Raw genomic sequence first — 12,359 nt, 5'->3', positions numbered from 1 at the left:
TGCCAAATGAACCTAACAATGACAGTAGTTGTGGATCTCTGCGGTGTGTGCTGAACGCTTTAGGCTGCTACAGTGGTAAGTGTGGTACCTGAAGGCTTGAAGGGTCATGCACAACAATATATATATATATATATATATATATATATATATATATATATATATATATATATATATATATATATATATATATATATATATATATATATATATATATATATATATATATATATATATATATATATATAAGTAATATATATGTTAAGTAATTTCTCACCAGTAGAACCCTCTAAAACTTTAAAAAAATAGATAAATAAAATTTAAATGTTGGCAACACTTGCACAGTATTTTCATGAATTTGTCCTAGTTGTGCAAAAGAACAGAAAAATAATGCCATGTTGATTACAAAATAGAGCAGCCCATAATTCCAGTAATTCTACATCTCATGACATCTGGAACCTGAATGTATTCCTCCATTTAGCACAAATTTGTCTATTCCACCTCTCCTTTTAACCAGCTTCCATAAACATAAACACTCATTTTTCTTGTCTCTCTACCCTTTGTAGCTGTTTTAATATGTTTAATTGTTGACAAGCAAGATAATTATTGCCGACATATTCAAGTGATGTATGTGGTGGTAGCAACAGTTCATCCCAGTATATTCTTCTGAGACTATGGGTATACAAGGATGAGAGGCTGTCTTCTTGGGTGACACTGTTTGCTACCCATCAATATATCACTTGAATAAGTGGGTAATAATACTCTTGTTGAACATAAAATAGATTTATTAAAAGTGTCATAGAGGTTGGAGAAGCTTAAGGACATGAGTGCACACATCTTACCTTGATGGAAGCTGGTCCCTGTTTAACAATGGGGCAAGTGGGACAGACAAAGCTGTTGTATGTACAGATATACACTCAGGTTTCTGATAACACTAAATGTAGAGATGTTGGAATACAATGACACTGCAATGTTGGCATGTGCTAACAGTTTCTAGTTAATGACAACTTGCCAGACTGCACAGCCTCTAGCAGCCTCCAGCAGCCTCCTTACACAAGCTTTAATTTCTAAGGTCTTTCTTGACCACTGTTCTACTACAAAAGTGTCTAAAAAGACACATGATATCAACAAAGTTCTTAAAAAAAAATATTTCCTAGTCTGATTCCTGATGCCATGATCAAACACACATTTTGTCATCCTTTTTATGTAATATACTGTAAATACTTATATGCAAGGCTAATATATTTCAACATATATTCATAACAAAAGGTCCTGAAATATTTTGTACCCAAAAAATTTAGGAAAAAGGTCTCCACTCATGATTTTGGAGAACAAGCAACTTATTAGTTGATATAAACTGCAAAATTTCTTTCCACTAAGCAAAGAACAAGAGAAAAGGGAAAGAATGGCTCATCATATTAGTATAATATCAATTAGCTTGGAAGACAAAGGATTTCTTCTTTATCAATATGTTCATTAGTATTTCTTAATGAATGATGGAAAATACCCAACTATTTCCCTTCCCAGTTTCTTTAAAGACAGACCAAAAGGAATATGTGAAATTTTCATGAGGGAATTTTCTTAGTAGTCATCACCATTCTCAATTATGTCTACATCAGTCAGAGAAGAGAATATTTATTTATGCTCTAACAATGATGCTATCCTGGGATACCAGTATATTATCCCATGTATGTTCATTATTCATTTTAAAATGTTCCACACTTACTCCTACCTTTTACTTTTTGGTAATGGCATTTGCACATTTATCCACTTTTTTTCCCTTGGCATATATATATATATATATATATATATATATATATATATATATATATATATATATATATATATATATATATATATATATATATATATATATATATATATATATATATAAACTTATTCTCCATCATATAAGATGCACCTATAATTTGGCAGGGGATATTTAAAAGAAAAATCAATAAATAAAATAAGCCCCACTTTTCCCTGAACTTCATAGCCTGCCACTCAATCTGGCTTGGGTCCAAGTTGCAGCTCAAACCAACACAAAAGAGTAGAAAATGTCATACCAGTTTATTAGTTATCATAACTGTCATTGAATAGTTATGACTATGATACTACCTTGTGTTGCTTTCTGCCTTTCTCTGTGTTCAAGATGTTCCACACTGGATGAAGTGTTACAGTGATCCTACCCAGCTATCTACTTAAAATGGTAAACAAAACACTCCCTGCACGTGTTAAAGTCTCAGATCTTAATCATGATGCCACAGATTTCCATGTTTTAGCAATATTTTGGTTCTTTATCATTATCTAGTAATTTTAACACTATTTTGATTTGTAATCATTATCTACTAATATATAAACATACATATTTCATTTTGGGTTAAACAGTGGTGTTTAAGTGTTACTATAGTACTGGTAACCATAACCCATAGGTCTATCCAAACCTAACCATCGGGGTATAAGAGGCAGGTTGATTTTTTGAACTTTTTTTTTTTTAAGTGAGTTTTATATGATGGGAAATAAGATGATTTATATATATATATATATATATATATATATATATATATATATATATATATATATATATGTGTGTGTGTACGTGTGTGTGTGTATGTGTTGTTGACTTGTGACCGCAATATGTACTGATTGACAGGTCGTAAACACTTTAAACACTTTAAACACGTAAGTTAGACTATCCAATAATTACCTCACACATTATAATTAGAGCCACTTTATCAAGCTGTTGAGTGAGAGTAACAAGGAATATATGCTGGCAAACAATAGGAAAGCAAGTTTCAGTAACGACATGTGGAGGAGGAGGAGGAGGAGGAGGAGGAGGAGGGTTTATTTATTGTGATTGGCCAACAGCTAATCATATGGTCATGGTCGTAAAGCTGGTCAATCATAAGATGGATGTCATAAGTCAATGGTGACCTGTGTGTGTGTGTGTGTGTGTGTGTGTGTGTGTCTATATATATATATATATATATATATATATATATATATATATATATATATATATATATATATATATATATATATATATATATATATATATATATATATATATATATATATATATATATATATATATTACATATTAAATCCTTCCTAAGTCAGCATAAGAGAAGTTTAGCCTTTGTTGACTTATAAAAATTCTGATTCATATGAAGTATCACTAAAAACCTTTGGAAAGTCCTCCTGCATGCTCAGTGTCTTCATTTTCATCCTCTTCCTCCCTTTAGATTCTATAGCCTTCCCTTGCACCTTGCTCTGAGGACACAATACTAGGAATGGCTGCTGGTTGTGGTGAAGGCCAGGAGGTTTAACCTTTGCAACAACATCTCACTGATGTGGGGTTTTACAGTTTCTTTTTTGCAGTTTAATCTGGTCTATTGTTTCTCAAATAAAATTTAATTATCCTTATACAGTAAAATCCCTCTTATCCGGCACCAACGGGATCATAATCAAATTATGTCCACAATCACCACCCTACACTCACGCATCTTACCATAACAAAGATCAGCTGATCTGATCAGCTGCTTAAGTGTAAGCACAACACACTTCCTCTTTTCTACAACTTTAGGCATGATGAAGGCGTCAGGTGATAAACAGTGCACACGCGGGACTGAGTCACTGAGTAAACACAGTGCAGTGGGCCGCAGGTGGCGCGAAGCAGTGCACTCTGGTGGCGAGGGAACAAAGTATGCCTCGCGCGGGAATTTTAATCAATTTTATGAGTACACATTGATTTTTTATTGATTTTAAGGCTCGGGGAAAAATGTGCCGGATACTTGAAGCTGCCGGATACTCGAATGCCGGATGAGAGGGATTTTACTATACTCTTCCTTTTTTTCTTTTTTTTCCAAAAAATTTACAATATTTCTTCTGTTGTTTCAATGTTACTGTTATCAAAAAGTAGCTCACTAATAATATAATTTTTATTTTCTATATGCACATTACAGTCTTTGAAATTTATCTATTTGTCTCCTCTGGTCTTCATTTCTTCCCTTATCATTATTGTCTGGCCATTCCCTTTCTCTTGAAATGAGCTGTTGTAGGTAAACAAAGCTTGTGGGTCAGTGCAATATAATGCATGTGGCTGCAGGGAAGAGACTGAAGCCCAGGGTTAGTAGATTTTTGTGACAAGAATTTGTGAAAAGTTGCAGATTTCCACTTGCAGTATCCTCTTAGTTATTATCTATTGATGTGTCCTCTGCTAACATGATTATCTTGTTATGTAAAGAACCAAATTTTGAACTCATCAATCCAAACAAAATGCAAAGCAGAGCATAGTGCCTTTCAGTCCAATCCCTGACTTTTTTTTTTGCCCAACCTGGCAACACTTAGTTTGGTTACTGACTCGAAAATGCTGGAGAAATCACATTTTTGGACAATTAAAATTTTTAGAATTTTTAACTGAATATTCTGTTGCATTGCTGACTTATATTCTGATTTACAGAATGCTGATTTAAGGAGGTTTTAATGTGGTTGGTGTGTGTGTGTGTGTGTGTGTGTGTGTGTGTGTGTGTGTGTGTGTGTGTGTGTGTGTGTGTGTGTGTGTGTGTAAGAAATGGTAAGCAGCAAAAACTGATCTGGTGTATCAAGGATTGAGACAGTTATTAAATAAACAATAAAAATGAGAAAAACAACGCAATAAGTAAAAATGAATAAATAAAAATAAATGATTTAAAGATGGATTATTATGCTTATATTCCAGTGAGACTTTTATGTTAAATATGTTTGCTGATGTCCCCTAGAATAAGATGCTACAGGAAATTCAGTGTGAGTAACCTGAAACAATCTGATCTTGAAATGAGCATGTACTCTACTCTGGTCAGCAGTAAATGATTATGTACTTTTGCCATGATCTCGGTATAAAGGATAATACTTTCATCACAGAAGTATTTCAGGAAAGAACACTCATTATTTTTATAAAATATGCTGGATCATACACTTTTTGTTGCAAAATCTATACATAAGTTTCTAAGGCAAAGAGAAAATAGACATGTCAATATGACAAAATACTAGGTACATCTTAATCTAAAAGTATACCATATGAAGAAGATATCTCGTAACTTAATAAAAGGAAAATCAAACACTTCAGTTTCCAGCCTGAAGATTTTTAAATGTTTTTTTAGATTAAAAAATAAATGCTATGCCCCAGTGAAAGTAACATACCTAAACATAAGCACATGAATTATATATAGATATGTAAGGTATGATAAATGATTTGCAAAATAATATCTCATTAAAGACTTGTTGACCAACACAACTTATTGCTTTTCGCCACCAGAGCGGAAGCTTTCCATCCAAGAGTTGAAAACACATCTGCTGATCTGTTTTCAGTCATACTGTGATGGTAGCTATGTCTTTGTGTCTACACCCTTTCCTAGCCAACAGCACAGATTTTTCAAAATACAATACTTGGCATAAATGTTTACAGTTGCAACAACAGCATCCAGTAAACTCTTTTAACTCTCTCTTGATCACATATCATTTCATTTGAACAACAAACCTGCCTACACAGATCCCTTGAAGGACATGTTAGAGCCATAAGGTTAGAAAAAAACTAACCATGTGAAAACATCTGTTGCAGCTAAGATACATATGCTCATCCTCCTCAAAACATGGGCACATCAACACCAGTTTCCGGTCAGGGAATCCTGGGTAGTACAACATCAACAACAATAACAATTATAAGTACGTACTTAAATGTGCCTCTTTTTCATGACACACCTCACATCAAGATCCCTGATGAATGGGTTAGGGAGATGCACATAATACCATTAGTGTGGAAGAAGGTGACAGAGAGCTGAGAAGAATGGTAGGCCACTGGAGGACCTCATGCCACTTTGCTATCTCAACCTTTAGCCATCTAATCAGCCTCAGTCTTGAGGACTGCAGGCTGCAGAATCCACACAATTGAACTTTTCTTATTGTGGATTGTCACTAAGTTTTAAATATTCCCAAATAAAGAAAAAAATAAATAAACTTGTGCATATAATATGACAATGGGAGTAATTCCCATTACCAATATTATTGGAATTATCACAAATACATGATGTCTATAGTCACAGTTTTCTAATATTTTAACCTGCATTCTTTTTTACAGAGTCTTTACCCACATCTTTATGTCTCTTGCTTTTCAACTTCAAACTCCCAAGGAAACTTCTGTTGTTGAACATGCCCTTGGTACTCTTCTTGCGGCCATCTGAAGAGTCTGAGGATGTGCTCTCCTCCAATGGTGGTGATGCTTTCTTATTCTGCTGTGCAAGTGGCTTGGGGTTGTCTAATGCTGGCTCACTCGCGGATATCTTTTCCTTTTCCTGTGGGTGACAGACAGGCACACACATCAATGATGGATGACTGATATGTTCTATAACTTAGATAATAAAAGGTGTGTGTGTGTGTGTGTGTGTGTGTGTGTGTGTGTGTGTGTGTGTGTGTAACCTGCACAACAAAACATGCCATCAACCTCAGAATGAAAGGAGATGAAAGCAGTATGGAGTGTACTGAGTGATAGGATGACGTGAGTGAGCTGCTGACTTATCAACAAGCATTGGAAAATTACTTCAGTCTAGAATTTAAATTCTGAATTTTATCCAAGTTTGAAAGTTTAGTACTAAGAATTCATTTGATTATGCTGCATATGATTTTTTATCAATATTGTTTGACAAAACCTGAAGACAGTAGATTATACACTCAACTAACATATCAAAACTTTGTTAACATAGATTACTGTGAAAATTTGGTATGTAGGAATAAGGAAGATAATTTAAATGATTGGTAAAGTTATCAATAAAGGTGTCATGCTGATTGCAATATGATTAGAAGTAAAATGCTTCAGATTTGAAAGAAAGAAAAAATGCACACAGGTAATTACTACTGAAAAGAATTCAAACTAATTAATTTAATAGATAGCACAATCAGTTAGATTTATATGATATCAATACTGATATTGAAAGTTGAAAGCAAAAAGAATCTGGATTAAGTGTAGGTCTGTCTAGAAATGTTTGACATGCAAGAATATCACACTCCCTGAGCAGCAAGTCTAAGGTTTGGCTATGATCACTCAAAGTACTATACATGAAACTTTGGGGACAAAGGGCCAGAGATGAACTGGTTTACAACTTTATATGCTTTGAGAATGTAAATTAATGTAAAGACAAAATATAAGACTCAGTGGAAATGAGGAATAAGTATGCATTCTGGGTGATAAATGTGATCAGAATGTTCTAATATAGCCAACCATTCTGAAAATCTAAATATTCTCTGTTTAAATAATCAAAAATTAATAGCAATATCTTTAATACGGTATTTATAAAAATACTTGAATGAATATATTTTAAAATAATAATAATAATAAGAAGAATAATAATAATAATAATAATAATAATAATAATAATAATAATAATAATAATAATAATAATAATAATAATTAAATAATAATAACAATAATAATAATAATAATAATAATAATAATAATAATAATAATAATAATAATAATAATAATAATAAACTACTACATCTGTATATCTATACATATTTGCAATGAGGCTGCTATACTTATATCATGTTATTTTACCAAATACATGCAGATTTCTACTCTCTTAACAAGGTTACAGTGTGTATTTAACAAGATTCCTACATCAAAGGCAAGATATGAAAGATATAATAAATTATCAAGATTCTACAGTACAGTAGCCTACATTTATAAGAAGAAAAATTGTCTTTACAACACCTTTGAGAGAAAGAGTATGTAGTATGAAAATTCTGCATGCATAATGGTTCAGCCTCAAGAAAATTCATGCTCATGGAGTTAATTCAGATATATTAAATGAGTGATGAACTTTAGTAATTATGTAATTAAATAATCAATTATGTATGGAAGATTTTTCTGCAGTTTATATTTAAGAAAAGTTAGAGTCCTCTCTCTCCTTTTTATTTTATTTCTCCTTTTATTTCTAGGTTATCTCTAAATGAAAATTTATTGTCTTCTATCTTTGTATGCCTTTCCTTAATTGGGGCATTCGCAATAGTCTGAGTTGTTGGTGTTTTAATGGAGGACTTTGTATACACTCCTACAGTTCTCTGGAGATGCACATTCTAAAATCACCTCTTGTTATATATCTTGATGTACTGTACCTGTACTACAAAACATTAATTGTAAGTGTTTATGTTAACACTATCTAGGGGATTTGGTGATGCATTATATGTTAGATAGTCCCAAATGGCCTCCCAGTGTTTTCACATTTATTTTTAGTCTCCTGCTACATATTTAGCTAAAAAAACTTTCCACTGGTTTCCACAGGGACTGTTTTATCTAGCAAATCCAAAAAGAGTCAAGCAAGTATCATTTGTGCTGCAGGGATACTATGACAGCTGAAACCATGCCAAGACAAAAGGACCAACCGATATCAGACACTCTGACTTCTCCAAAACACCAAAAAAAACTAGAGGCAGGAGATATGAGTTTGTAGTGTTCTCATAAAATCTCAGTGTATACTTGTGCTGTGGTTAACTGTATGAACATATCACAAAAGATGAACCAAGATGCAAAAGGATGGGTTGTATTTCCAAAGAAAAGAAGAGAGCAACAACTCGGAGAAGACATTGGGAGATGCAATGTAAACACCCAACTGGCAACTCAGGGAAGATATTGGGAGACATGATGTCAACTGAAAATCATCACCAGTTTCCTGCTAAGATTTGGCATCAAAACATGATTGTTTCTTTTATATGTGTCAGGATTTAAAAAGATTTTACATTAACTGTATGACTCAAATGGATAAAGTGAACTTATATAGAAAAGGAAAACCAGCATTCATTCCAAATTAAAGGTGCATCCCAAACTCGAGATAATGTGGATAGCATTTAGCTAATTTTGCCATATTTCTTGCTCTCTACTTGATGATGGTATCTAAAAATGATCCTAATATTTCATTAGTTGGCTTGAAAACAATTTATTTTTCTAGCATATCAAGTTTTTTTTGTGTAAAATTAAGTCAGTTTGGTGAGTCTGGCAGTTTTTCCTGACCATTGCAAATGCCCCATTTGGGGATGGGAATTCTTTCTTTGTCTCTGGTAGATTGAGATGATAAATGAAACATGATCCTGCAAAAACTACCTTGATTAATTTCTATATGATACATGGATATGAAGATGGCACATAGATTTGACATATCAAATCTATTAGATATGTCTACATTTTATCTAAAATTCTGAAAACTGAACACATTCCCTTCAGATATATTCTGCACATCAAAGCTATCATTTGGCACCAAGTAAGACCTGACTCAATCCATGACATGCATTTGCATCTAAATGCTCCTATTAGTCAGATATGTCTCTTTATCTCACATATTTTGTTCCTGTGGAATATTTTATGAAAACAAAAAATTTTTTGTTAATTTTTAACAACAGAACATATCTGCCAGATTTTATTCCCACCTAGTGTGGCCACAAACTAAAGTAAGGAACTTGGAAAGTCAAACAAAAACCAGCAGGGCTCAATCAACCCTGATGCTTGAAGGATGTTGATGGTAGCTTTGTATATGGCATCATTGTTTTATATATCTTGGTTATGACATCATTGCATCTGGCTTGCTTTGATTGGTTATTCTAATACTATATTAATGAATGTGATACAAATATATAACTTTCCTTATAATGTAAATTTACTTAAACTTAAATTCTTAAACACATTTACAAAAACATAAAGATCACTTGTCACATTAAAACTTTGGATCAAGTGAGTGTATGACGGGGAAAATTCATACCGTTAATTTTTTTAGGACTTTCTTTCATTTTAAAGATAGTGAAAATACCAAAAAGAGTGGTACATTCCCTTATGGAAAGCAATGAAAAGCAAAAAAGGAAGCATGTGTCATTATGAAAAGAACAAAAGTTTGGTTTGGTCATGACAGAAGAGCCTCCATCTTTCCTTACCCAAACATTCCCTTTTTGCTTGTTCAAGCAATTGACCTTTACTAACATCTCTTTTATACATGTTCTCCTTTACTCTATCCTTCAATCATTTTTAAGTGGCCTTCTCCTATCAGCACTTTCAACTTTGCTCTCAAACACACTTTCTTTATAAGTTCTTCACTTTTCATTCTCTCAATATGACCATACCACCTCAGTGTGTTCCTTATTACCCATTCCCCCACTACACAATTTACAATACTTGCACAAGCACCCACATTATATCTTTTGTGCACACTTTCATTGCTCTCATTCTCCCATCTTGTCACCAAATCTGTAAAACAAAGAAATTATCTTCCTATTTATTTATTTTATCTATCACATTTTTTTCCTTTGCAATCGCATAAAGTGGTCTTAAAAAAATAATGAGACCACTGTATATAAATAAAAAATATCTCTCTTGGTAGTTGTGAAATAAGCTAGACAACAATATGAAGGACTAAACATTGAAGATGAATGTAAATGTTCTGATGGTTAGCTACATATGTATACTATTTAAGAAGGATCATGGTATAAAATATCTGAAAATCTTAAGTGATGGAGGTTCTGCTGCTGCCATCACTCTTTACCTCATAGAATATAATGGATGCTGCAGCAGTTGTATCAGGATAACAGATAAATTAAATGTCAATGAAGCTCAAAGAAGAAAAAGAAAAGAAGGTGCAAGAACATGCACTAGGCCACAGTAATTTCCCCTTTCCCTTTCTTATGTTGCTGTCTCCTTTACTCACTTAAAGTGTCACTTGTAGCGCAAGAAAATAATAAATATTTCTATACACTGTCCAGTAGCCCACAAGTAAATTTTGCATCTTGATATAATATCACTGCGCAAATTTGTATAATGTTTAATTTGTTTAGTCTACAAATAAAAAAAGGATGTTAGTAAGTTTATGATTTATCAACTCCTCTTTACTAAAAGCAAGACTAATTATTATACCTACCACTTTGATTAATGAAAATTCTAAGATCTGAAGTGTTCCATAACAAGGATTTCAGATAAAAGGTTGTGGACCTGTGAAAAATTTCCTTGTCTTAACTATCTATCTCAAATGCACCACAAGCATTTTTCAAATATTTAATTTGAACTGATTGGATCCTACTAATTTGTCTTTTGCTTCAAACTCAGATCTCACTCAACAATCTCCTGCTCATATCATATGCCTTGAATTTACCCTACCTTGGTACCCAATTAATTCTGTCATACAGTTTCTCAAAATGAATGAATGCAATATAACCCTGCGTGAAAAGATATGATCCACATATCCCATATCTTTGGCTCTCTGCCATTTCTTTTCATGTGATATACACCCTTTCCATGACATTTTTTTCCACTGACCTTTTCAACTCTAGTCACCACAGGCTAAGCTGATCTAGAAACCACATCCCCAGCCTCCTCCCCACTTTTCAGCAAGACAGCTGACTGCTGTTCCACTGTTCTTGGTACTCCCCAGAATCTTTATATTGAAATTTTCAGCCACTCTATCAATTAGCCTTATCCTGGGCCGATTAAAAAAATAAATAAATAAAAAAATTGCAATAGGAAAACAATAATACTACTGAAGTATTAACCCTTCAGAAAAAAACTGTGGATATAAATAAACATATTATTACATAAACTCATATACATAACTGTTGGCATATGCTATGTCTTCAGCAGCTGTTCCACAGAACACCTCTTGTTTATTCGTTTCTACAATTTTTCAAAGGGTTAACAGTTTAGTCTCATTATTGTTTTACTACTGATATTTAAAAAAAGCTCATGGCAAGGCTAATTGAAAAGATGATTTAAATTATTTTAAGTATAAAGATTTGGAGAAGTGGCAAGACCCTTATGCAATCACCAGTCAGTTGCACCACTGAAATGGGGAAAGGACACAGGAGTGTGGTTTCTAGATCACCTTGGCCTATAGAGACTAGAGTATATTTATGACGCTTAAACCTCTATAATTCTTAAAGACTTTTACTACCCTTCCCCTTGTAGACTGGGATTATGATGGCCTTTGTTCAGTCTCCTGGTATTCTCCCCTCTTCCCATGCTATTCCACTTAGGTATCTTGTGTATCCATTCAATCACAGTGGCTGAGCGGTCAGTGCATGGTGGTGGTGAAATACGCGTTCCATGTTCAAGTCCCACTGGATGCTGGTCATATTTCTGGAATTGTCAAGTGGCCGAAGATCAACCACATGCTGCTATCATGTCTGTCTTTGATCGTAAGAAGATCAGGGAGCACTAGGTCTGCATGTGCCTATACAGGTGCCACTTAAAAAATCCTGTCTGTGCAATCATGGATAAGGGCCAATAATCCAAGCCTCCAAGGAATAAGCTTACAGGAACAAAATCCTACAGGCACTTCAGGCTCAAAACTTCCACATCT

At 33.4% G+C, this 12,359-nt stretch overlaps 1 protein-coding gene across 32 annotated transcripts in view; it reads right to left on the bottom strand.

The window, feature by feature from the left end:
* Positions 1–5,104: 5,104 nt before the first annotated feature.
* The window catches only part of LOC135100828 (stromal interaction molecule homolog), a 120,422-nt gene continuing 113,167 nt past the window's right edge, over positions 5,105–12,359 (bottom strand). For 24 of the 32 annotated variants that reach the window (XM_064004207.1, XM_064004208.1, XM_064004226.1 and 21 more), the window contains one exon: positions 5,105–6,326. In XM_064004207.1, the coding sequence (XP_063860277.1) occupies positions 6,301–6,326 (26 nt within the window). In that variant the 3' untranslated portion in view covers positions 5,105–6,300. Of the gene's footprint in view, positions 6,327–11,950; positions 12,137–12,359 lie in introns of those variants that run through there. The other 8 variants (XM_064004210.1, XM_064004228.1, XM_064004232.1 and 5 more) reach the window with 2 other exon arrangements.

The sequence above is a fragment of the Scylla paramamosain genome, chromosome 5, assembly GCF_035594125.1.
Source record: "Scylla paramamosain isolate STU-SP2022 chromosome 5, ASM3559412v1, whole genome shotgun sequence".
NCBI lineage: Eukaryota > Metazoa > Arthropoda > Malacostraca > Decapoda > Portunidae > Scylla > Scylla paramamosain.
The sequence above is the reverse complement of the archived record's forward strand: the minus strand, read 5'-3'. Positions and strand labels throughout refer to the sequence as shown.